At 39.7% G+C, this 27171-nt stretch overlaps 1 protein-coding gene and 1 long non-coding RNA gene across 6 annotated transcripts in view; one reads left to right on the top strand and one right to left on the bottom strand.

Moving 5' to 3' along the window:
- tcf3a (transcription factor 3a) overlaps positions 1 to 27171 on the bottom strand; it is a 35602-nt gene that overhangs the window by 7735 nt on the left and 696 nt on the right. For 3 of the 5 annotated variants that reach the window (XM_061838329.1, XM_061838331.1, XM_061838332.1), the window contains 16 exons: positions 17410 to 17503; positions 17090 to 17165; positions 8658 to 8734; positions 6303 to 6378; positions 5670 to 5710; positions 5402 to 5537; positions 4765 to 4814; positions 3639 to 3732; positions 3167 to 3303; positions 2907 to 3039; positions 2709 to 2767; positions 2518 to 2596; positions 1925 to 2001; positions 466 to 639; positions 283 to 385; positions 73 to 196 (listed from right to left, as the gene is read on the bottom strand). In XM_061838329.1, coding sequence (XP_061694313.1) covers positions 73 to 196; positions 283 to 385; positions 466 to 639; positions 1925 to 2001; positions 2518 to 2596; positions 2709 to 2767; positions 2907 to 3039; positions 3167 to 3303; positions 3639 to 3732; positions 4765 to 4814; positions 5402 to 5537; positions 5670 to 5710; positions 6303 to 6378; positions 8658 to 8734; positions 17090 to 17165; positions 17410 to 17463 — 1490 coding nt within the window. In that variant the 5' untranslated portion in view covers positions 17464 to 17503. Of the gene's footprint in view, positions 1 to 72; positions 197 to 282; positions 386 to 465; positions 640 to 1924; positions 2002 to 2517; positions 2597 to 2708; positions 2768 to 2906; positions 3040 to 3166; positions 3304 to 3638; positions 3733 to 4764; positions 4815 to 5401; positions 5538 to 5669; positions 5711 to 6302; positions 6379 to 8657; positions 8735 to 17089; positions 17166 to 17409; positions 17504 to 23706; positions 24258 to 27171 lie in introns of those variants that run through there. The other 2 variants (XM_061838328.1, XM_061838333.1) reach the window with 1 other exon arrangement.
- Positions 24408 to 27171, top strand: LOC133510442 (uncharacterized). The gene is made up of 3 exons (XR_009797608.1): positions 24408 to 24472; positions 25190 to 25332; positions 25399 to 27171. It is a non-coding gene; the product is annotated as an uncharacterized LOC133510442 (long non-coding RNA).

Raw genomic sequence — 27171 nt, 5'->3', positions numbered from 1 at the left:
TTTCTGACGAAACCACAATAATCTGCTTTAGAACCTGTATTGTCAATAAATGTCATACTATAAAAAAGGCACCTTGTTTGAAGAGCCTTCAGCTCTTTGTTCTCATCCTCTGACTTGTCAGTCATGGAGCAGTTTTCATCCTCCTCCCTAGTCTCTCGTTTGATGTCACTGGAACGATTAAGGCTGCTCACCATACCTACAGTCAAAAAATACAGGAATAAAAGGTATACTTTACTTGATCTCTGTGACAGCACAGCAACCATAAAATGGAGAAAGACTCACTTGTGAAACCTTCAGGCTGTGAGCCCTGCAAGGTAGATGAACTGTGATGCCCAAGTCCTCCATTAGAGGGCAGGCCAGCAGAGTCTTCATGGTGACTGGAGCCCTTTAAGACCCAATAATAAAGGATGTTAATCTGTGTTTCAAGAAGAAATGTTCTTTTGAGGCTCTGTTTATGAATCTCACCATTCCAGGCAGGCGACTGGTGAGTCCAAGCGCTGTGCTGCTAAAAGCTGAAGATAAGCCCAAGCCAGATGCCAGCAGACTCTGCATCTCAGCCAGTCCAGGTCCTCCTTGTCCACTAGCGTGTCGCTGAAGAACATGAATAGCTTCGTCCAGGCGGTCCTCCAGTTTATTAGACTGCAGAGGTAAGGGAGGACAAATGTGAGAGGAGATTATAATGAAGTGCGATGACATCTTCTGTACCCCTTTCCTCACTCGGGTCATGGGCATGCTCACGCTTATTCGAGCTACCTCCGGATGAGTCAGGGTACACCTTGAACTGGTTCCCTGCCAATCGTAAGCCACAAAGAAACTAACAAACATTCATACTCACACTCATACCTACAGACAATTTAGAGTCATCAATTAACCTTACCCTGCAAGTTTTTTGGATATCTTAGGAAACCGGAGTACCCGTAGAAAACCAACGCCGGCACGGTGAGAACATGCAAACTCTACACAGGTGGGGTCGGGATTTTAACCCCAGTCCTCAGAAATGTGAGGCAGATGTGCAAACCAGTCGACAACTGCTGATGGCATAATCCCCATATATCTCTGCAAAAAACCTTATAACGTTAGACTGGAGCATTTTAGCCCCAATACTGGCCTGATTAGCTTTCGCAGACAATTTCCCAGATTGGGGCCGAAATATTTTGTCAGGAAGGACAAAACTTGTTGAAGTGTGATCTAATTCACAAGGAACGATTTGGCGCTACGACTCCAAAATAAAGTCTAGCATGTCTGATTTTTTTACATCTTCTGTGTAGTGTGACATATCAAAGACAATGCACACTTTGACGTCGATTAATAGGATTGCGTATCGTGACCGGTGCACCGCCTCCCGTGCTTGCCATTGACACCATGATTCCATGCCGTTGTCAACATTTTTTCACGAGCACGAATCAATGTTTACCGACACTTTACAGCATATTTTGACAGAACACTGGCATGTTTACCTACAAATATTAGGGCTAGCACTAGCTTCTTAGGCTATGTAATCATCTTGTTGCCTGCTTGTGAGTCGCATCGTATTTAAAGTATGTTAACATACCTCAAGTAATCCTTGAGTGAAAGTTCTTCACATGAGCACCACTGATGAAAACCACACATTTTTCCTCATTTTGTTCTTTTCCCCCACAAATAGAGTACATTGGTGTGGCACATTATTGTTGTCCTTCCCATGGTAACGAGTGTATCCGGTCGCATTGACTGGTGACACTTTTTCTGGTCCCGCATCGCCGACAGTGTTTGATTTGACTAGATAAAAGTCAGTCAGTGTGATGTTGTGTAGTGTTGCCACTGTCTGCCCGGGATACAGCAAGATTTTGTGCAAGTAGTAGACCAAGTTTGTCTTGGGGTCTGATCCAGGCACTAAGCAGTAGGTCACATAAAGATAGAAACACAATCATTTTGAAGGCCTCACCATGCCGTGTATCCCACCATGAAAGTTAGGTGAGGGAGTAGCCTGTCCAGATGACCTTGTCCACTGGGAGATAGCTCCTGTGGAGAAATGAAATTTTTATTGAAGTAAAAATACTCATCAAGCAACTCTGCTATAGATTCTCATTAGATAGCTACTTGTTTTATGAAATGATATGCTCTCAAATTTAGAGAGGAAAATCAAACTTGTTAAATATTTTATTAAGTATTAACATTTTCCTCTTTCATCTTGTGCCACTCACAGTATTTAATTTGTTTGACGTCACTCCTGGACCAAATGTAAATAGGGGAATGACCTCTCACTCTTTTTATTCTTATTGTACTTTCCCTTCCTCTCTCATAAGTTATATTTGGATGGTGAGCTTGCCTAAGAGATCATTTGAAGATTAAGTTCTTATGTTGTGCCGTGTTTGGAAAAATAAGCCCCCGTCTGCGCTATAACTTCCCCCACTTTTAAATTCCCCCAAATTATATTTTGAACAGTTGATTCTACAAACAAGAGTTTACAAATCTTATGATGAATTGCAGCCATTTCTTTAACGCTGTTTATAGTAATTCAGAAAATGTCTCACTGACCTGATGCAGCCTGAGGAGAGCCGGAGGGTGTTGATGGGGATGAAGAGTAGCCATTACTGTTTGGGTCTGAAGGATAAATCTGTACACATATATGTTTTCTTTCAGTATGATGAAATGCAACCAAAGATGACCAATAATGAATTGCAATTTGAGAAAGCTTTAACTTCAACTTGTATCTTTGCACAACTTACAGAAGCAAGTGCTTTTCCAATTTCATCACCAGAACTTCCAGGTACTGTTCCCCGATTGGCTTAAGAGGAGGGCAAAAGTTTTTCCTGATCAATACATTCTCTGAGTGCCAGGTTTCCATCCAATGTAACAGTGTCATAAAGGACACTTTTCACAAAGCTTTAGGTTATTATGAGTTTTATCCATAATAGTATTAGTACCAGAAAGAGGGGATGTGTGATTGGGGATTCCGTAGCTGTTTGAGCCAGAGTGGAAGCCAGCAGGATGGGTCCCGTTCACCTCACTGCCATGCAAGGGGTAGTTTTGTGGTGAGAGGGGCAACGGTTGCCGTTTCTGGGAAGCAAAAGAACCAAAGAATTTCAACAGATCAAGCAGAGAAGTATCTCAAATGCAAAAGAGATATAAAAAAAAATATATATATATATAGAGGAAGAAGTCCAAATAGACTGTGATGGCTCACCAGTCTGTCTTGGGGGTTGATAGCAGTAAAGGGACCATGTTGGCTCAGATGGGTGGAGTTACCCAGCATGGAAGGATAACCAGGTTGAACCATCGACCCAGCAGAACCCCATGAATCGGAAGGCGGGTGGAGGCCTTCTGTCAGGGGGCACAGAGAGACAGAGGAGGGAGAGGGGGTAGGGGAGGCACAAGAGGGGTGAGGGATAACCAGCCACAGGAGATGAAAAGACAATAAAAACCACATATGAGACATGTCACATTAAGGTGATGACTTCATCCAACCGTGATGCACCATGCACATGTCAAAGCACCTTGAGTCACCCACCCCATTAGGATGGGGTCCTCTGTTACTTCTTGAATAGACAGTATGTTTATAGACTATGTAGTTTGGCAAACATTTTGGCCACACACACTTTTTGTTACTTAGACAGTGAACAATTAGAGCTTGCTGTGCCACTCTTGATTGAACTAACCTTGCATGGAGAATGGGGGCGTGTAAATGCCTCCTGCTTTGGAAGCAGAGTATGTAGCATTGTCCCTGTTAAAATCCTCGGCTGAGGCACAAACCTAAAAACAATCAACAAAGTCAGAACAGGGAAATTTTAACACAGCATATCAGGTGATGGTGAAACTCTTCTATAGCACCTGGGGAGGGGTGATTCGGTGCTTTCCTTCTAAATAAGTCCATAGCGCCACAAAGAAATTGTTGATAGCAACAGAAATAATACCTTGACTGTTTGAGTTCAGTACTTGATTACAACGGGTTATACTCTCTGTCTCTCTGCTATCACAGCTTTTATGTATCACATTGTCCAAAAGAAACAGTCTGAGAATGGTTTGGATGTTTAACACACACCACCCACAGAAAAGAAGCTGCGGTTGGAAGTTATACCGAGTCAAAAGAATTAAGTTACTGACAGTGTTCTCAATCAAAATGACTGTTGATGCAAGCCAAACTGAACTCCAACTGGACTGGAGTTTTCTTCTGTAATTTGATTAAGCAGGAAGCAAAAGGAGAGGAAAAGGAGGGTAGTGTAGAAGAGGGAAGGAGAGATGCACTCCTAATTACTGAACCATCTGTCGAATCCTGGATGCCGGCCAACTCCACTGGCAGCTGGGATGGAGGGGTGGGGGAGGGAGAGAGAGAGAAAGGGAAGAGCTGTTGTTCGTGGTGGCAAGTGGAAGGGGCTGCGGGGTTTGAGGCCACGGAGGGGGGTGTGTGTGGGGGGAACAGAGAAGGGGAGGAAATCAGGCGATCACAGAGGGAGACTGGGAGGGAAAAATGAGTTTGAGTTTCCCTTAGAAATGTGTCTGGCGGAGGGGAGGAAATGTGGTCACAAAGTAGAAGGGCCCAAAAGTATGGCACACTATAAATACACTACAAATGAGCGACTGGCTCAATGAGTGGCTTTTCCCCTCTTTTCCTTCTTTAAATGACTGGTGCAGATACGCAGCTGTGCAAGCTGAATATACTGCATTGCTGCATTTGGACAGTTTCGCAAGCCGCAGAGATGCTAAATGGAACATGAAAAGGCACGGATCTGAGAACACGGACTCCCATGGATTGACTGAGATACAATTCTGGATGTTAGTACGTACCGAGGAGGGCAGGCCGCGGGGCACCTTCCGGATCTTTTTTGGCTGGGCTTCTGACGGAAATAAAACAGACAGAGAGGCACATATAGCGTCAAACAATACAAGCTGTCACGTGAACTATGAGAAACAATGACTATAAAGTCACATACACTGTAGATTCTTTTAATTTATCCAGGCCTTATTTTATTTGCAAATCCCTCTGACATTTGACTACCTTTTGAAAAGGAAAAGCATTTTCAATGTTTTTGACTTATTCCCACCCATAAATTGTACACTAAGGCAAGTTTGCTTTGAGATGTTAGATGTTTTCAGTGCATCTAGAGAACCTGTGATATTCTTTGTTTATATATATTTTAGGAATATGAAAATAATGGTAACTTCAACTAATTCGCACCTAATTAAAATAACATTTTCAATATCTGATGTGACTAATCACCCGGAGCACCTGCGGTGTCTTTCTTTACTTGTGAAAACAGAAGTGAGAGGTTACTTGTGCTTTAAAAACATTAAGAGGAGAAGTGATGATACAGAGGCACTTCAAGTGAAATTAGGATACTGAAACTCTTTGTGATGTGATGAAAGTTGTCATCTCCCTGACATGTGACACATTATACTTGAAAAAAGTCTTTTCAAGTCTTACCGATGGGGTCTTGTGCGGGTCGTCTCCGAGGGTTGTTGCCTTCATACGAGGGATAAAACTGGGAGGTGGTCTTCAAACCAGAGGGGGACAGGGCATCAGGACTTGGCATGGCTATCTCACTGGGCAGAAACCCCGGCTACAATGGATGAGATCATGTATAGCAAAAAAAGGTTCATGTAGATTATAAAATGGATGAATTATTTCTTAAAGTGCGACAAGAAAGGTTTCCTCGCACAACTTCCAGCATTTGTCTCTCTAACGGATTTACCTGTGTTGCAAATGGTGAGTATGGGGCTCTCTCAGCCTTCCCTGTTGGAAGAAGAGAAAATGAAATTAGGCCATGGGAGTGAAAAGAAGGCATTAATGTCAACATTAAATCCAAGTCTGGTGACTGCCATGGCTGCCTATGAACGCCTCGCATCTGCTGAATGGATTGTGTATGATGTGTGGTATTTAACACTGCGGAGAGCAAAACAAAAACAAATTGAGCCGTTATAAATGGTTCGGGGGCAACTGTGCCTGTTTCCCCCCCTTCCCTGACAGTTAAACAGTGGAGAGCTATAGGCCAATGTAATCCCAAGGGAGAGCCTTGTTTTTGGATGGGTGCCCTTTATAACCCCAACACCCTATTCGACCCCACAAACACGCCCACATTCATATTGAACACACAGCCTCTCTGATTATCTTGCCGCCTTCATCGATCACCACCTGAGCATGAATATGGTGTTCCCTTAAGTGTTGCATGTGTGTGAATGGCAGACAAACATGGAATGTATCCATAAAGATGTGCATTACAGCGACTGTGTATAATGTGAGGGGAAAATGTCCAGTTATTGTTGTGGGGGGTGAAAACAGCTGCATGCCGGTGCTTCTTTAGCTGTTACATTCAATTCACACTTACCAGCAATCCCTGTACCAAACACTGTCCCAGGTGAAACGCCAGCTTGGTCATTGTAAACAGCTTCTTCTCCGAAACACTATAGGGATGGACAGTGCAAACTTTAGATGCAATATTTTTAAAAATCAACCACAAATGCACAGTCACCGGCTACCACAACAGATTCCACTTGACTTTTCTCACATTCCAATACTCAAGCAGATGCAAATTCAATCTAGGTCTACCTAATGCGAAAGCTGATCAAATAAATTTGAACTAAATCACAATAATGAGCATGGGAACCGAATTATTACTGTGCACTATTACTATCCTATGATATAGCCCATCTATAAGTAGTTGACATAACTTACCATCTGGTGTCCTTCTAGTGCAAATTACTCACAGGAGACTGTTATGTAGTAAATCAGCCAGCATAGTCAAATCATCTCAACACCAAAAAAAAAACTCATCCATATTCTAAATTATATTTACAACACATGGCTACTCAGTCAGTGTTTTTGACATTTGACTATTTTTGACTAAATTATAACTACTTTTTGGGCCAGTCAGATACCTTGACAAAGTATTAAGAAAAAAGAGAGCCTCTAAAATGTTTATTTATTTTTTATCAAAAGAATCCCAACATGATACATAATTTTTCATATTGCTTTTAGTGTAAGTGTGGTTAAAATCAAGTAAACTAATCAATACCAGTGCTCCTAGGCTCTTTTACATGATACCACACAGCCAAAATATTACAATGTGTAGTATAAACCCAAGGTATTGCTATTACATTTGGCAATAGCTTTGTACCTGAAGATGGCATCATTTCGTGACTGTGTAAAAATCACGAAATTTACAAAATCTCATCTTTTTGACACTCAATAGCAATCAGACGAATTTTACATGCTCTCCCCCTACTTCTGATTAGGCTTTCCACGATCATGATTTTTGGGGCTGATCATCGATCACCGATTAAAAAAAAAAGATCACTGATCCCTTTACAAGATGGAGCAATGAGTCTCTTTAAATGACAGTGTTCATTTATGGGATATACACGTGTACCTAATTGCTCAAAAAATATAGATTTACAGCAAACAATGTATTTTGTATGTGTTCATCTATTTATGCCAGTGAGGCATAGTGACAAATTTGATTATTTTATGATTTTCTATTAGATGGCAGTAAGTACACACAGCAATTAATGTATCTACCTTTTGTGACATTTTTGTTTGTTGTTGTGCCATGAGATTTTTCAACTGTAAAGTTTGTGCCTTTGCTCCTTCACTGTTCTGGTCAATCAGTATGTTTATGCACAACCATGAGCTGTAGCACTATCTTGCTAGGCTACGTAACGTTTTGTTGCCTGCTTGCGGGCTGTATCGTATTAAAAGTAAGTATATACCTCAAGCAAGCCTTATATGAACATCCTGTCCTGAGCACTGGTGATCACTAACATACATTTTTTCCCCCCATTTTCTTCTTATAATAAAGTTGCCGCAATCCACGCATGTTGTCGTCGCCATAGTAACAAGTTGTATTAGATTTGACAAGATAAAGCCTAATGATGGTTAAAAAAAAGGGATGCGGCGGTATAAGAATACAAGATTTTGTTGCAGTAGTCTAACATAGTCCAATCGTGAACGAGCATATTTGTCTTGTAGTTTGATCCCGATCCACGTGCTGTCTCTCTGCCATCTCGTCTCCCCCATGCTGCAGTCAATTATTTTAAGTTAAGTTTTTAATAACTTTACTGGCCATCAATTATTTACAGTTCTACGTCAAAAGAATCGAGAAAGTCCAAAAAAACTCACTATTGTATTCAAATATAGTGTGCATGATGGCGACGCAGAGTAAATGACTTTTGCGAATCCGATCAATGACCTAATTGATGTGATTGCCGAATTATGGCAATAGAGCTGATCAACCAATAAGCATGAAATGCTCATGATCGCCCAATACTGATCTCACTGATCAGATCAGTGTAAAATGCACTTCCGATAACCTAATTGTTTCAGAGAAATATTTGATCTATGACAGTATTCATTTTTGACTTGGTGGTATGAATTTTCAGTTAAACATCTTACAAGATGACCTACAGTATCTTCAAGTAAAGCCAAATGCCTTAAAAAAAACAAAAATGTCCAACTGCACTTCTCATATTTTTTTCATATGTGTGATGTGAGTTAATGTTTTTTATTAAACTACTCAGACCTGAACTCGGGCGTAAATTCGTGTTTCTGAACAGTAAAAAAGTTTTATGGAGAAGAACTGCAGTCTCAGCATCAAAACAATTAATGAACATTTCTTCAGGCAAACCTAGAAAGTGCAAATTGGTAATTGATCAGGATCAACCCAGTAAGTAAAGTTTGCTCGTACCCTCCCCTGGCTGAACGATGATGGACTGTTCTGCTCTCCTGATCCCCAAGGACTGGACCCGTTCCTCTCATCAATGCCTGGAATATAGAGCATCAGGTTAAGAACCGACCACTACGTACTGTTACAAGCACAATTATGAAAGGCATCCTGTCTTTGCTACATGCTGCAATACGTCCATTTATAAAGGATGGTGATCTGCTTTTAAAGAGATTACTGAAGCTGCTGAAACCTTTACTGGAAAGATCATTGTTAGAGACAGACAGCGTGGAGACAGTGTGATAACATGCAAAATAGCTGTATGGAGTTTAACAACATCCATCTTTCTATTTCCAAAGCCGCTCATCCTCACAAGGTTTGCAGGAATGCTGAAGCCTATCCCAGCTAACATTGGGCGAAAGGCGGACTACACCCAAACTGGATGCCGGTCAGTCACACGGCACATATCGACAGCATCACTGAGGGGGGAATCGATCCCACGCTGCCTACACCAAAGCCGGGCGTGTATACCACTACACCATCAGTGACCTAGTTCAACAACAAACACCAAATATGAGAGTCCCAGAATGAATTGCTTTTTCTTCACAGACCCGACCCACGTCTTAATGTTTTCCCGACAACAGCCAATAATAGTCTACTGAGGTCGAAATCTTATATATGTGACACATGTTATGTCTGAACAGAACACTCTGGCATTCAAAGATAAATGTGTTTGAAACGACTGATTTCAGAGGTTGGTCCCTGCTCGTCCTATTTGATTCAATCTCTTCTTGAACTACAAGGTAGAATCTCTTGGGGAAAGCGCAACCTTAATTGTGGACTGATTTGCATAATTGTGCATATTAATGAAGCTTAACTCAATGAATATTCATATTTTTGTTTTGTTGTCTAATTAAAAAGCGGAGCGCGATGATGATGGGGGGTGTGGAGGCGGTCTAGAATCATGACAGGATCAGCAGTATAACAGAATGATGGGTCCACAGTGCTGAGGGCTGCTGTGACAACAGTGATCTATACACACACACACACACACACACACACACACACACACACACACACACACACACACACACACACACACACACACACACACACACACACACACACAACACCAGTGTTATAAATGAGGACAGGGAATGTGTCTTTTCTATAGCTGACTGTGATTTAAGATATTACGCGACATTCAAGAAAAAGATTGTAGTTCTGTTGTAACTTGATGATACTAAAGGTTCACTATAATGGAGATAAAAAGCTAGACAAGGTAAACCATCCAGAATTAACAAGTTAAATATAGGGAAATATAGGTAAATATAGGCACAATCTTCATCTAGTATACAAAGGTACTGTCAAGGTTGAAAGAAAACTGAATACAAAATAGAATCATTTTTCTGGACTCAATGAATTGTCATTGTTGTGGTGAGAGTGATGTTTACTTGGAGACATTTTTGTCATGCCGACTGAACTCATTTAGATTGAAACTCTCTGGTCAACTGTTTACATCTGACGAGATCTATCCCGATCAGGTATATATATGTGCACTATATTTAATTGGAAGAGGCACGTGATGTGCGCACTTCGGCGTGAATGTCACATCATTTACCAAGCTGGAGGTCCATCTATTCACCACAGTAGTTGGGATTGTTTTTATATTGAGAAAGAAGGAAGGATTAAAAAAAAAAAGATCTTCGCATATGGGCTCTACAGGGAGAAGCCATAATTATGCCATGCATAAACAATAACATCACCGCACATTTACGCCGAGACGAAGCATCCCCAGGAAGAGCTTTTCCCAGCTTTACTCTGAATAAACGTATATGTGGTGAACATGTACTTCTGATCGATTTAGCAAAAGCCATATTCCACCCCTGTGAAATTAAATGAGATTCCATTCAGATTTGGCCTGTTTATTCTGATTGAGATGTTTAGAGGGAGAACAGAATGCTCCATATAAATGAGGCAAGTCTTACAGCTCGGTATTCTTTATATCAGACCCAGGGGATCTATTTTACAGAGTAAAGAAAAACAGTCTAGTAGAGAAACAATAAATGAAATTACAGTAACAACAGTGGTTTAAAACAAAAAAAAAAAAAAAAAAAGCTGACCTTATTCTTCAATATTTAAGAGGCATTAAAAAAATACTGTTATCATTTACCATGATAGTTTTGGGGAAAATATATTGTCCTATTTTTTTTTTAATGTGACAGGCCTAACCTGAAGTATGATTCGATATTATTGTGATCCTGAATGCTCAATATCAGCCCTTAGTCCAACCCAAACAACAGATCTCCTTATCTCCCAGTACCTCTCGAGAAGATAGTCTGGTCATTACGCCACATAGCTTCGTTGGGTAGAACAACTACGTGACCAGTAATATAAGTGTCCTGTGATTGACGGTCGACGGAACCAGAGTGTACCCCGCATTTCGCCCTAGGAGGGCTGCGATGGGTTCAGATCCTGAACAGGATAGGCCGTAGAAAAAATTTGATGATTGATGCTGATTTAGCAAATTGGTCTCTGCCAATGCATAGGATCTTGTTTGTATTTAAATTACTATTCTTTTACTGTGAGTTTTGCTTGTTCAAAATATAGTGTCATTATTTTTGTGAGGACTAATAAATGGATAATCATCTATTAATTTTTCAGTCAGAAGCTACATTCACATTGCTTGGTCTATATTAGTTATCCCCGATTTCAGTCTCGGTGCCGACAATCTACCTTTGTATAGTAGCAGTTCTCATTAACTGTCCAACTGTTGCGGATATTGTACACACTATGACCAAATGAGTGATTGTTTTTGAGAATCTTTTGTAATTAAGGGTTACGGAATCTACAGATACAGATATGAAGACTAGATACTAGGGTTGGGAACAATAAAATTATTTATTTATGTTTGTAAAGGCGAGAGATACGATTGTATCAGTAGCAGACTACACTATCGATGCAAAAACCAGCAGGAATCCTTAAATACATCGGTTGTAGGGCTGTGGACCGGATATCGTGAGGCGAGGAATCGGTTGCCTGAGAGTTTATGGCTTTCACCTTGTAAAACAAGCGTGAGAGGTCTAGCACTGTGCTCTGCAGGTAATGTTAAGTTTACAACAAAAATCAGCAGTGGTAGATACTAAAGACACTAGTAGTTGAACTAATTTTTTTCTGTAGCGTCAATTTCAGCATCATATAGTAGTTATTACTATTTCAACATTCAGTAGTTAAAAGTGCTTTTGTGGTCAGAGTGATAGCAAAGTAGCATTCCCCCAGGAGTTGTAAACATGGAACGGAACGTCATGTTTATGTAGCTTATCTTAAGTCTACCGTCGACGCCGGGGCCGCCGTCGAAATGTGCGCAACACATTGTAAACATTCAGACCCCAGAATAAGGGCTTAAGTGTAGAGTACACTTTTCACACAGTCTATCTGGAGATCAACCAACTATAAATAGCTAATTAGTAACTCAATTAATAAATGTTTCAGGATGAAAAAATAGAATAGCAAAGAGCTACAAATTAAGAAAGGACTCGCTTGAAAACCATAAGTGAATTGGAAACTGCGTAAGTCAACTACAATGAACGGCTTAAGGTCAAAACGATATTAGTATATGAAATATTTACAATACCAGAAACGTTATTTGCGTTTGCACTATTTTCCATCATACAGTGCTGAGTTTTGAGATTTACACAATGATAGCTCTCAAAATTACAGTGTTTCCTTGTTGTTTGTTTGTTTTCTAAATCAATTTAGCTTCGTTAACAGATTCTAGCTGTTTTTTTCCATTTTAATTTATTTCATTATGTAAAAGAATGCAATATTTGAATAAAAAGAAGCAGACAGAGGAATAAATATACTTTTTTCTCCGGCAGCATGGTGAGCGACTGGTTAGCATATCTGCCTCACATTTCTGAGGGCATGGGTTCAAATCCGACCTCCCCCGTGTGGAATTTGCTTGTTCCCCCCATGACTGCGTGGGTTTTCTCGTGATACTCCGGTTTCTTTCCACATTCCAAAGACATGCATGTTAGGTTCATTGAAAAATATAAATTGCCCGTAGGTGTGAACGTGACTGTCAGTAGTTGTTTGTAAACGTATCCTGCGATTGGCTGGCGACCAGTTCAGGGTGTACTTTGCCTTGGTACCCAGGGTCAGTTGGGATAGGCTTCTGTTTGACTGTGACCCGAGAGAGGATAAGCGGTACGGAAAATGGATAGATTGATGTTCTGGCCCTTCTAACAGGAAATATTTACATTTCACATTTTAATAATATACATTTTCAGCACAATTGTAAGACATTATCAAGTATTGGTACTCGGTATCACTGAGTACTGAAATGCGAATACCAGTACATGGTCTGAAAAAAGTGGTATCTGTGCAAGTGAAAATATACTTTCTAGGGACATAGATGAGTTTTCATTCGGATGCCAAGTGAGAAAATTGCAAGAGGCCGCGACTATCAATTGAACTGCAAAGAAAAATGGACAATGATGAGTAACATAAGGCCTTTTTTTACATCAATGCTGAACTCCTCCAAGCATGCAACACCCCTTCAGGCACGGCTAGTCTATAATTACACAGGAAGAGATATTAAACAGCCAACCAGGCTGACTCATTGGCTTCAGGAGTACAACTCAGCCATACATTGACCAGACTTGCAGACATGTTTTCGTCTTAACAGGAACATTGCCACAGGCACTTGTACTTCAATGTGTCTACACACACCTTCTTCCTTCCCGCTGCAAAGTGAGTCACACAGACACAAACCATGAAGTCATATCCATGTCAAATCTCAAGAGAGTTAAGGCTGTTAATGAAATACTGAACAATGTTCAGTAACGCAGGCCTTGTTGTTTTAACCCATGAGTCACCAGAGAGTTCTCAATCAGCTCCGTGTACTACTCCCCCACATGTATCTACTGTATCTCGTTTGTTTTGTATCGGCAGGAGTTAGACATTTTAAATTCAGTATGTACTCTGAACTGACAATACCCAATCTGTGAAGTATCCGCAGACACACGTTTAAATTTAAACTCATAGAACAATTCACACTTCTGCATTTCGGTCTCATAAAGAGTCTAAAAATATATTCCAATGTTCTCAGTTTCCAGAGAGCAAAAAATGAAAGTGTACTGGAATTACTTTAACTGGGTGGTTACTCAAATAGGACGACAAGGCAAGAAATTCACATCGTGGTTTGGGGTTTCTAACTGAAGTCACAGCCACAAAAGTTGAACCTCCACACACCCTAAACATAAACATGGTGGCCATATGTAAGAAAATGTGAAAGACTTTCCAGTTATACTTCACTCATAGGTCAAACATGACTGTGAAATATTATTCTGAAATGATTTCTGTGTAACTCCATCAGTACTGCATGTTTGTAACGGTACATCAAACATGATTAAGTTGTAAACAGCAGTTTCGGTTTCAGCAATACATGAACAACCACTAGATGCTAAATGCGATGTATTACTCTTGTTGTTAAGAACTTAAAAAGACAAAACTAATAATTCTGTCTGAATAGCTACTGCATGACACCCTTGGTTGTGTCAACATAGGAAAGTCTCATTAGAACAGAACCATTTGTAAAGACCAAAATTGCAGAGTTTGTGCGTTATGATAAACAACTGAATGAAAAACATTTGTTTTGTGAAAACATTGAACACCATTGTAATAAAAGCTAAATAGCTAATATTGTGGAAAACTGACACATTTAGGATGGTGTGCTATTGTCATGTCATGGGAGAAATGGATTGCTAACATGCCTATTTCTTGTACGCTGTGAGCGCGCAAAATGCTAGGGACCATGATGTGAATAGAGTACAACCTCCCACCCTCTAAAACTAGGCAGGCGCTCTATTTCTAAAAGGTAGGCTTTACTGGATCAGGATTTATATCTACAATAAATTTATCTTTGTTCATCTATTTATGCCAATGAAACAGAGTGACAGACAGATAAAAATGAATTGTCTTCTATTAGATGGCAGGAAGTACGTACAGCAATCAAAGTATCCACGTTTTGTGACATTTTTGTTTGTTTGGTGTGCCGTGAGATTTTCCCATTGTTAAATATGTGCCTTGGCTCCATCAAGATTGGAATTTACTGCTCTCGTCAGATCATGTATTCCACTCAGGTGAAACCAATATTACATGAGAGAAATAATGGGTGCCGAGTTACTGTAATTGAATTGCTCCATTGTTATTAAATTATTTCACAAACTTATAGAATGATTTGACAGAATGCCTGTAATTTTGCGTACAAACGTTAGTGCTACCACTAGCTTCCTAGGCTACATAAGGTTTTTGTTGCCTGCTTGAGAGCAGCATTGTATTAAAACTACATGAACATACTGTACCTCAAGAAAGCCTCAAAAGAATGTCCACGACCGAACACCGATGACCACCAGCGCACATTTTCCCCCCTATTTTCTTCTTCTAACACAGTTGACGTGATCCACTCGTGTTGTCGTCCCCACGATAATGACTCTATGTGGTTGCGTTTGACTTGACAAGCTAGAGCCCATTGATCGTAAATGTGGGATGCGGTGGTCTCAGAATACAAGATTTTATTGTAGTAGGCTGACAAAGTCATATTGTGAAAGAGCAAATGTGTCTTGTTGTCTGATCTGGCCATTATGTGTTGCCTGTCCCATAACACTGACGTGTTTTTTTAATAACTTTATTTGTGGTCAGATATTTACAGCCCTATGTCAAAAGACATGTGATAAGGCTAAAAATAAACAAACTTTGGAGTCAAATATACTGTACAGCATAGGTATCAAACTCAAGGCCCGGGGGCCAAATCCAGCCCACCAGATGATTTTATGTGGCCCGAAAAGGCAAATCATACGTGTCAAACTCCATGATTCTTGTTCAAAGCTGGAACCAAAATTTCAAATTGCAATCTCAATAATGATAACAGTGATGTATTGTAAGCATCTTTTGTGTTCCCAAACAACAATAGTTGAAAAACACATTCCCCTTGATTTCTGATCCCAAACCTAGTTCAGAAATTCCATGTGGAGATATGATAAGGCTGTCAAAGATTTTTATGGTTTCACAGTCATAACGGCCCGATGAGGGAAACCGGAACTCCAATGTGGCTCATGACAAAAACGAGTTTGACACCCCTGCTGTACAGGATGAATATGTGGTGTAACTGACATAAAATCTGCAAATTATGAAATTAAAGCCAATCAGCATGAAATGCTTATTATTGGCCAATACCGATCAGGGCGATCAGATCGGTGTAAAGTCTACTAAAACATGTATTCAGAATTATGAATAATAGTAACAATAACAGACTTAAATACAGGAAACTTAGATGATTTTGTTAAAATGTATTTCACTTATGGTAAGTTGAAAACAAATTCACTTAAAAATGAATTACAACTGAACTGTACTTAATTGTACTGTACTGAATTACAGAAGAAAAGTTTTAATGACACACAGTTACACAGTTTAATTCAATGATTTTCTGTGTACGGCTAGCGACAGCCATGCCACACTTAAGAGAATAACTGCCATGGTAAAAGGGAACAATTTGATCGTGTCAAACTGTGTAGCAGTGTCTAAAACAAAAAGTTTATTGACTCGTTATGTTTACAACAGACTAATCTAGTAAAACCGATATCGTTTTTCTTTGTACTGTTAAAATAAAAACTTTTAAGTCCAGACGACAATGTTGTTGTGGCCCTGTAAAACAATGATAAAAACAATGTAATATAAATGCAAGACCTGTAGTAGGCTATGTGATGTCCCTTAAAAATGTTTTTCAGCAGCCAACCATGTTCACAGTTTACCTTAAAAATGCTATTTTAAAATCTTCTAACATTTTGAACCCAAAAATGTGTTCTTTTGTAAACAAATGGCCAAAACATAGAAGAAAACCCCGACAAGTAGGCTGCAAGACAACACAATGCAATGTTTTTCCCAGAATCAGCAGAGGTGATTAAATGGCCAGTTCCCATCAACCCCCACACCTCCTTTGCCGTTGTGTCTTTCTGGATTGAATGGCAACAGCTGACAAGGTGATTGAAAGGACAAATGTACACTTTGGATGAAGAAATGCAGTGAAAATGACACAGGATGTACATCAAGTAAAATAATGTGGCAATCTTGTTGGGCTTCTATCAAATAATATGCAGTGTAGAAAGATCGACGTGACATTGAGAACAAGAAATCTGTTTTGGTCACATGAACTCCACAGCAGCAAGTTTAGATAGTTTGCTATGTTACAAGCCAATAAAGCCATTTCCACCGTAGCAAGCATAAAGTTACGTCAACTCGACTGAGATTTAGGTGCTTTCCATCTCAGTAACAATCGTGAAAAGAAAGCTTTTTTGTTGATGTCAAAAGATTATTCTCCCCAAAAAAAACACAAAAGGAATGTTATCACTAAAACTGATAGGATTGCGCACACTAAAATAAATTAATTCTGGACTTACCTGAGCCCCCAAACTGACTGCTGGCCAGTCTGACTGTTGCCCTATTCTTGCCATTTGAAACTGGAAGTTCGAACATCTGAAATTATAAATATGAACATGTAAACACCATTATAAATACCATAAATATCAAACTTGGATTGTGGAAAGCTTAAAATGAAGCAATGCAAACAGCACTGTTTAACCAAAAAGTCCAATCAAGTAAACTTAGCAATGCTTCAAATTTAAACAACCAAACTGACCAATCCCTGAAGACCTAACCATAGTCCAACATCAAACTATATTTTTATCCTAGTGTTAATATATGTCGCGAGACGTCTCACCGCGCTAAAATCCAGCAAGTCGCTGAGCTCCTTGTCTGTCCCCACTGTCGTCATTCTCGGCTGCTGTTCACTTGCCCTTTCAGTCTGCAAGCCACTGCAGTCAGAGGGGAAAGAAAAGATGAGGCCCAACAATCAAACAATCAGATCATAAATAGGTTTGAAAAATACAACTACACGCTGATTCAGTTTTCTTGTCATGGCTCTTTAAGCAGGCTGAGCTTCACGTTATCTTTCCGATCATGGCACAATCCACTACATGATCAGAAATAATTAATATTCAAAGAACACACTCTTGCCTCCCACTATCACGCGATTAATTGGGGCAAATCTAACAAGAGTGTAGCAGAAACCCATTCAATTTATTATATTTCACAAAACAAGGTAAGCAAAACTCCTTCAAGCATATACCAGACGGTGCAACTTGTCTTTTGCGAAACAAAGGCATTCTCTCGGTTAATCTCTAACCTTGGTCAGTGTATCTTTGCATTTGCAAATGACATTGCATCCTATATATAGGGAACTAAACAGTTACAGCAATATTTATGATCATATCTTGAGCCATCTCCTACAAACCCTTTACTGTGTCACACAACATCAAATCTGAGATTTCATCATCCTGTGTCTGTGATAGCGACAAAGGCTGATAAACAGTCACACTGGCAGGTATGAACTACGATAAGGGTGTTATGAGAATCAGTTGTTTCAATCACAGCAAGAACTTATTTTTCCCCAAACAATGACTAAAACATGGTGGCATACAGATAGGGAATGTTTAGCACACAGGTGTCAAACTCAAGGCCCGAGGGCTAGATCTGGCCAGCCGCATGATTTTATGTGGCCCGCGAAGGCATATCATGTGTCAATTTCCATGATTTGTGTTCAAATCTGTACCAAAATTTCAAATTGTCATATCATAAATGATAACGTTGACATATCGCGAGCATTTGTGTTACTAAACATCATCAATAGTTGAAAAACCCATTACCATGTCTTTTTATGGCTTGCATGTGATCCAGCAAAAACCAGTTGAGGATAAGCGGATCTATACATTTATGGACCTGATAAGCACTGCTAACCTGAGGAACATTACAGGTCTTGGCTTTTTCATATGGTAATTCAAATTTGACATGTTCTTTTCAATTTTCTTTGAAAACATTTCCAACCGTTACTTATTTGTACATTGAATCGATAGAAACACTCTTTGTTGTTTAATTGTCAATAGATTTTAGATATGGACCGGCAATATATAACTAAGTTACACTTGCAAACAGGTACAATAAGAGCTGGAGCAAATGTTGTGCCTTGACAAAGACAATCATGTTCAGTTTTAATTTACAATCTGGTTAGTAATTTAACAATAGGATTATGGGATTAGTTATATCTTGCAGTCTTGTAATAACATTGCATTACTGTAAACTGAGAGCTGTTTCTAATAGATTGGTCGGTTCATCCAAATGCCACAACAACCACAATAATAACCATTTTGCTAAATTTAGATTCACATCTTAAGTCACAGGTGTCAAACTGAAATTCCGGGGGCCGGATCTGGCCCGCCGCATGATTTTATGTGGCCGTGAAGGCACATCTTGCGTATCAACTCCCATGATTTTTGTTCAAATCTGTACCAAATTGTCATATCATAAATGATCATGTTGAGATATTGCAAGCATTTGTCTGTTACCAAACATCATCAATAGTTGAAAAACCCATTACCCTTGATTTCGGATTTCAAAACTAGTTCATAAATTTAATGTGTAAATACGATGAGGCGAAACATTTTCATGGTTTCAAAGTCATAACGGCCCTCTGAGGGAATCTGTAGTTACAGTGTGGCCTGCGAGAAAAATGACAACCCCCTGGTTTAACACATTTTCCTCACAGTTTTGATGACCCTTGTTCAAATCCGGCCTCACTTGTCTGGAGTTTGCATGCTCTCCCCGCGGCGGTGTGGGTTTTCTACAGGTACTCCGGTTTCCTTGCACATTCCGAATAAATCCATGGTAGGTTAACTGATGACTCTCAATCGCTTGTAAGCGAGTATGTGTGTGTGAATGACTGTCTATATGTGCCCTCCGATTGGCTGGCAACGAGTCATCTGAGATGGACGCCAGCATGCTCGCGGCGCTAGTAAGGATAGGCAGTACGGAAAATGGATATATGCATGAGTAGATGATGCTCTGGCTTATGATCACTGTTGACCGAAACTTGTTCAAGAGTATAAGTCAAAGCCTTAGTAATAATAAAAACATTTGAATGTTTTTTATTGGGCAAGAATTTTTATTTACATGCGAGCAGTCACCATACTAAAATCAGGAAATTACACCACTAGTGCATGAATCAGCTTTTAAAATGAAACGATGTAGGCCACGAAGGAAGGATTAGGGCTACACTGAAAAAGTTATTTTGTTTTTTTTGTTTATGTGCCAAAACAAAAGAAGAATAAAAGACAGGATAATTTGGAAAAGAATCACAAAAATCAAATTATACTATTAGACACATATGCTTTGTATAGGATAAGAACTGTTCAAGAGCTTGTCAAGCAGTCAATTTAGTACAGTAGTGCCTTAACTTACAAGTTTCATTCAGCCTGTGACCATGGTCATAGCTCAAAACAGGTATCTCAGATAATCGTCCTCTATTGATATGAATTGATATAGTATTCATTTTAGCGCCTGTGTCCCTTATTCAAATATTTGTATCTTAAAGTGTTATTAACGCCACCACAGACGTGTTATTAGTTAGCCTCTCTATGGAATTTTACAATGTATGTTAGCATTGAGCCCCTGCACATTAAAAGTTAAAAATAATAATAACATACTGAAAAAAAAAATAAAGGACATAATCTTTGACAAAGGATAATGGGGAAAAATCAATTGCATTACCGAATTTCAATCATGTGCAATCAATGTACAGGTTCAATGATATAAATTCAAAGGATAAATTTTTTGAGTGCATAACAGCCATTCTTAACCTATTGTCACAATATAAATTAAAATTTGTGGTATGGGGGTTCTTACATCTTCGAATCCGGGTAACCGTAATCCACAAAGTTTGAACGGAGGAAACTGGACTCTTCTTGTTTGTTGAATTTCTTTCTGTGTTTTGGTGTTTACAGTAAATGCTGAAATGTGATTTAGAGAACTACCAGGATGCTATGTGGCTAACGTTACATATCGTATGACATATTGGACACGCTTACATAGGGATTTTGACATCCATTGCTTAAAATATTTTTTTTTTCTCGTGATAGAAGGAATTTAATATGGAAACATGAGAACTTTCTTTAAAAACTCATAACATGATAACTGTTCTCATAACATTACAACTTTTTATAAAACTATTTTTAGAAGACACGGGCACAGCTAAACCAAAGGCATTTGAAATACAGGACGGCCCCTTTGTCAATGCCGTGTTTATTCTTTAATTTGTAAAAATAGTCCGTTTATTTGATTATATTTAGTTAACAAAAATAAAGACCTATCAATGGTTTCAGATAAATCTGGTGGTAGAGCGAGAGGAAGACCAAAGAAAAGGTTGATGATGTTGTGAGGGAAGACATAAAGACTGTGGGTGTGAGAGCGGAAGATGCATGAGATAAGCTTAGATGGAAAAAGATGACGTGCTGTGGCGACCCCTAACGGGACAAGCCGAAAGGAAAAGAAGAAGATTTCTCTTTATTGTTTTAAATCCTTCTAGTCATGTAAAGCACACTAATATATTTTGTGTATAAAAATGCTTTGCTGTGCTAATTCAGACTTTGAAGGTATGATAATAATTTCAAAGTTTTCTAAAGGAGCAATGCATACAATGGTCATTTTCAAACTCTGTGTACATAACAAATATACATCTTTGGTTGACATCGTCTAGTGTTGGAGCTTCTTCTAGTAGCCATGTCCAATAGATGATGTATGCTCTATATTATACTGTAACGATTGTCAAAGTGTATAATACTGTCTAATTTTATAGTCATACAAAATAAAACCAATGTGGCAACTATCACTAATCTAGATGCATGTATCGATAGCTAGAGTATATTTAGTCTGTGAGGGAAATTAGATGATCAAAGCACCAATAATCACATTAACTGCAAAAGAGAACCAATCAATAAAGTAAAATAAACAAATGTTCCTCCTTTAAGAGGAATTCGTGGACATTTAAGTTGCATCCAAGCAGAAATAAACAAGAGTAAAATTGAAGGTGCTACTTGCTGCTCTGTGGTAATAATTATTGTCCAATTATGTTCCAACTATAAGTATTGGGGATGCAATTCATCCATGTTCAATAAAAGAAGGGATGTGCAAGTACCAATACTAGATATTGGCCAGATACTGCTGTTATTTCAAGGTACCGATACGTTAGGCAAAAAAAAAAAATAATAATCAGAGATTGAGTAAATCGTCCTTGCCAGTATTGACAGTTTGACACATTGGTGAATCATCATGCGCATCAGAGAGAAGGAAATGTTCATCCATCCATCAATCCATCCATCCATCAATTTTTCTGAATCGCTTATCCTGACTCCGACTGCAGGTGTGCTGACGCCAATCTCAGCTGATTTCAGGGAATAGGCGGGGTACATCCTGAATTGGTCGCCAGCCACTCGGAGGGCACAAATAGACAACCATTTGCACACACTTTTGCACCTACTGTACAGACAATTTAGAGTCTGCAGTCAGCCAACCATACATGTTTTGGGATTGTAGGATGAAATTGGAGTAGCTGGAGGAAAACCTACGCAGACACGAGGAGAACATGCAAACTCTACACGAGGGAGGCCGGATTTTAACCCACGTCCTCAGAACTGTGATGCACACTAGTCGTCCGCAGCGCCACTAGAAGGAAGTCTTTGTTCACAATTAATTGTCTTTATGGTATTTTAAATTAAGTGTAGTAAAAAGGACTATTGGTATCAGTAGTAAGTATCCATGAGGACTCAAGTGTAAATATTTGCACTGGTTTGAAAAAAAAAGAGGTATTTGTCATCGCTAACTAAGTTTGTATTTAATAACTTTGATTGTGTGTTAAAAGATTGTATTATTGCATTAAATTAAAGAAAATCCTACGCATTGTTAAATAAGTGTTTTCAACAATATTTGGTCAGTTGTAACAATAGTGTTAAATTTGAGATGAACATATAGCATGTTCAATCAATTTTTTTGGACATTAAAAAACATTTCATCAAAATTACAAGGCGCCATGTCATAATTAAGAATTGGTACTCATTATTAGGGAATACTTACTTATAATCTGTCCGGGGAAAAAAGTGCTATTGTGCATTCCTAGTATATTAACAACTAGTATAAGAGAGAAGTAGAATAATGACAGTAATGTATAATTACTTACAGTTATGACACGCCCAGTATGAAGCATATGAAAAACCTGTTAATGTGCAGAGTATGTATGCTCGGTATTGCACATTTAAGTCATTACTAATCAGTAAGTACATTATGGATTTGTATCAACAGTGTGCAATGAGTACTATCCAATTACGTCAAGTCCAAAGGCAAATTAGAGAATATTTGAGAGTCTTCTGTGGTCTGAGGTCAAAATGGGGGAGTTAGTCCCTCTTAACAAATGGAAGTTGCTTACGCTCGAGAACCCCCACACCAGATTGCCCACCGAAGTTCGCAAGGGACAAGTGTACCCCACCCCCCACAACAACAGACACGAGCAGCTAATGTGTTGACATCATTTGCACGGTATATGTTCCTATACGACGTCTATATCGTGAACATTTCCAAACACCCCACCGAGTAAAGTACTGTAGTCCAAACCTGTTGCCTTCCTGGCCCCGACTGCGCACAGCGAGGGAACTCGACACAAAGAGCCGGTCGGCAAAGTTTCAACACTGTTTCTAAACCTGGCAAATACACGAATTTTAACACACGTCTGGAAAAAGTATTCTACGGCATATAAGAGGTGTATTAATGGAATTTTAAGGTACTATTTTACTGGCGTTACGCGACATACTAGTAAGAGACATCAATGTAAATGGTAAAGGAAGGGGGGGGTGCTAACTCGACATGCTAATACGCTGTAACGTTGAGCCTTCTCAACTCAAACAAAGACTTTTCTTGAAACGTCACACGAACATATTGGTGGTTTAAACGCCAAAAGCACGTAAAACAGACCTTTTGCTTTCCCTGTGGAAAATGCAACTTGGGTTGGGTGGGGAGGGGGGGGGATGCGCTTCAAACTTATCAATTCTTACGACAGCACAGTGACAGCCAAGTCTTGTTGAACCCCCCCCCCCCCCCCCCAGACGTGTTAGGAGAATGTTTAAGCAGACATCTTTACCTTGGCTCAATTTTGCAGCATCCAACAAAGAAAAATAAAGCCCCGGATAAGAGAAAACACAAAGTTATGGACTGGATCCCCCCCACCTCCTCCACCCGCCCCCTCCGTGCTCCTCCGGACTACGGGCTTGAGGAAGATGAGGAAAGCCAAGCTTGAAATAGTCCGCCGCCTCGCTTTGCTGTCCTCGTCACGAAACCGAAAAGGCGTCTCTGACACGAACCATAACTCAAGAATGACTGGCTCGCTCTTAATATCATTGAAATTGCAGCGAGTTCATTTTCCAAGTCGACATTTTAACAGCCTCCACATTGTCGCTTCCAACGATATATCCCTCCGCGGCACGGCCCACAGGAGGACATTGACGCATCCACAAACATCGGCGGTGTCCAATTTCATCCAAAACGAAGAAACCGCACAAAACGAGTTCACTTAGATGCGTATTAACGCTAAAATGATCATAAATTCCGGACACTACGTCTAATTTCTTCTCGGGAGGACGAACGGGAGGTGTGGAACTGGCAAATCGCGGGGATCTATGTCGAGGGGCGGATGAGGCGAAGAGCCCATAGCGTGGACCAGTGCAGAAGATGGAATGATAATATCGGAGAAGGCGACCAATTGGATGCGGCCAAATTTGATTGACAGGCGGGACGCCCAAATATGTTTCAACGTCAACCTCCGGCCAAATGTTTTTTTTTTTTTTTTGCCTGCAGGTTGCCAGCCAGCGCGATCATTTCTCAGCTCTCAAACTGTGCCTGAACGGAAAGTAAGCACTTTGAACATTTAGTCGCTTAGCTTGGCACCCATGTACTAGTACGCTCTTTCTCCGCACTAGTAAGACATTTAATCGAACTAATAGAACGATTGTTTTACCTGAATTGTTATTTTTTTCCCCTACTTCTAGTTGTACTTCTGACCTACTGTAGTCCGCAACTAAATCTTCAACGTAAACTACTGTACTGGGTTGCACTACTAACAACCGTTTGAGCATTTTTCTAATAGGCTATGCACAGTATCATGTAATTGTTCTACGAGTTGACTACCTGTGCGCTACCAGCATGTAATGCTGCACAGATGTCAACTAGTGTGCAGGTTTGCTTCACGGGTGATGTGTAGTCGTCTTAATAGTTGACAATTGCGAGCAAATAGTACAACTAGTGGCATTATACACTTTTAATAGTTAACATGTAATGCCTCTCCAGTAGGACGAGTAGCACACAAATATGTCAATGAGCGCACGGTTTTGACTCTCTAGTAACATGTTGACCTGTTAGACAATGGACCTAAATCACTCGTACAATAATAGCCAATCAGATAGCCGCATTGTTTTAACCCCTGGCTTGACACGCCACCTCTTGCCATATTGTCCCCCAAGCAATGCTGGTTGTCAGTAGCGTGCGCTTGGAAAAATTAACGTTACGAAGAAAATGGTCCTCAGATGCGCTTGGGGAACATGCAATTCTGACGAAAGCTATCCTGCTAGGTTACAAGGGGCCCCGGTTGATTCATTTTCCAAAGCCTAAAAGACATTTGACCAAGTGTCTACGATGGATTAAGGCTCAGGGAAGAGCGCATGTACAACTAAATGGAAAAATTATCAACAAACACACGGCTGTATGTTCAAAGGTAAGTGAGGGAGAAGTATCTTCTCCGAGTTTTATTGAATTTTTATCAGTGCTTTGTACATTGCAGGAGAACAACTTTCACTTTGAGGGGGTACCACTGACCTGCTGAATGAAGTGTGTAATGTTTTATCCCAAAGAGTTGGGCTAGTGATACGTAAATGCACGATGTCATGCAAGAGAAATGTCTATTTGCCTATTTGGATCACATCAGACTTTTACGACAGAGCACTGGTTTCCATTACGAGCCAAGTCAAATGAATACACCCACTCACTTATAAAGACTACAATGATATTACTCGTGATCTTTCCATGTAAAAAGTACTCACCCTGCTTTACGTGCGGGGTACGATTCCACTATTTTATCCTGTTGGATTTTAATATGAAGTCTGTGAGGCGTCAAACTTTTTTGCATCGATTGCCAACGTTTCGCTGTAACTCTGACATTGCGTCCTGGTCCGTCCAAAATCTTAATTCCATGTATATATCCTTGCGTGAAATATTTGAGACCTCTCTGTAGAACTCTCTTGGACGAGTCTGACGCATTTGGCAAAAAACATACCCCAATATTATCTGGAATATGCGATAGATAATCGACTTCAAACGTGTTCTGTTCAATCGCCATTTTGGAAGCTTGTGGGACATGGCTAAAGGGGCAGAGCTTAAGATCGCCATCGGAAAAGTCCATTGTAGCTGACCTCTCGCTTCACTAGATGTACATAGTTTTGCATCACTAGTAAGATATCCTTTTCAATTACAACTGTGTACTATTAGTATTACTCGTGAATAAATTATACTGGTTGAGATCCAACGCTTCAACAGTGGCACGAGTGCTGCACCAATGTCAACTAGTTCAGTTTTGCCTTAGTAATAATGTAATTGTCCTAGTAGTTGATAACTAAGTGCGACTAGTCCTCATGACGTTACAGTCTGACTAGTTAACATCTAGCAGATGTCAACTATTATAGCTTTGCCTCATTAGTAACATGAAGTTGTACAGTGTGTAAAAATGTCACATATTAAAGACTATTACTAGTAATACATGTAATGTAGTCATTACACTGTATTAAGATATGTAACAATGTGATACAAACGTTTTTAAAAAAAGCATGTGGAGTAAAAACAAGTCTGAATTGTAATACTGGTGAAAATGTTTCCATTCCCTATGGGGTGGGAGCAGCAGCCATTCTTTTAAAGTCTTTACAGGCCAATATGGACACCACATGCAGAACCACCCCCCCCAACCCCCCCCCCAACCAATCGGCAAACTACATGATGATAATGAACACCAGAGGTGACAAAAAGTACTAACACTCTGTACCAAAGTAGATGTACAGATACTTGCGCAAAAAGAGATGAAGTTGCATACTCCTATTGTCATTTCTTTTTTCTCGTTTTGTTATTTTAAGCCCAGTTTTTGCAGTGGAGGAACATTGTATGATATTGTACTATACGCCAACATATAGTAATAACCTAATGAAATAATGGAAAGAGTTTGTGCATCATCACGATGTGCGTGGAGCGAGAAGATCGATGTGCACCTCGTGTCACCATTTGTTATGTGACTCGAGAAAAGCGAAAACCTTGACTGGTTTGCGGCGAAGCGACCGCAACATCTGTGCTGGCCTTTTACGAGAAAACTCAGCCATCCACACGCTAACACAACACACACACACATGCTCAGCACTTGTTGCACACCTGTAAGACATTAATTGTGGTTCTACACTGAAGGTTTTTATTTTTTCAAACTGAAAGAATTTCATAAATAAGTACATGAAGCAGCCGTGCACACAAGTGGTCCTCTTAAAGGCACAGTTGGTGCATTTAAATGCATAGAGAGAAT

The sequence above is a fragment of the Syngnathoides biaculeatus genome, chromosome 13 (assembly GCF_019802595.1).
Source record: "Syngnathoides biaculeatus isolate LvHL_M chromosome 13, ASM1980259v1, whole genome shotgun sequence".
Taxonomy (NCBI): Eukaryota; Metazoa; Chordata; class Actinopteri; order Syngnathiformes; family Syngnathidae; genus Syngnathoides; species Syngnathoides biaculeatus.
This window is presented reverse-complemented; position numbering and strand designations above follow the sequence as displayed.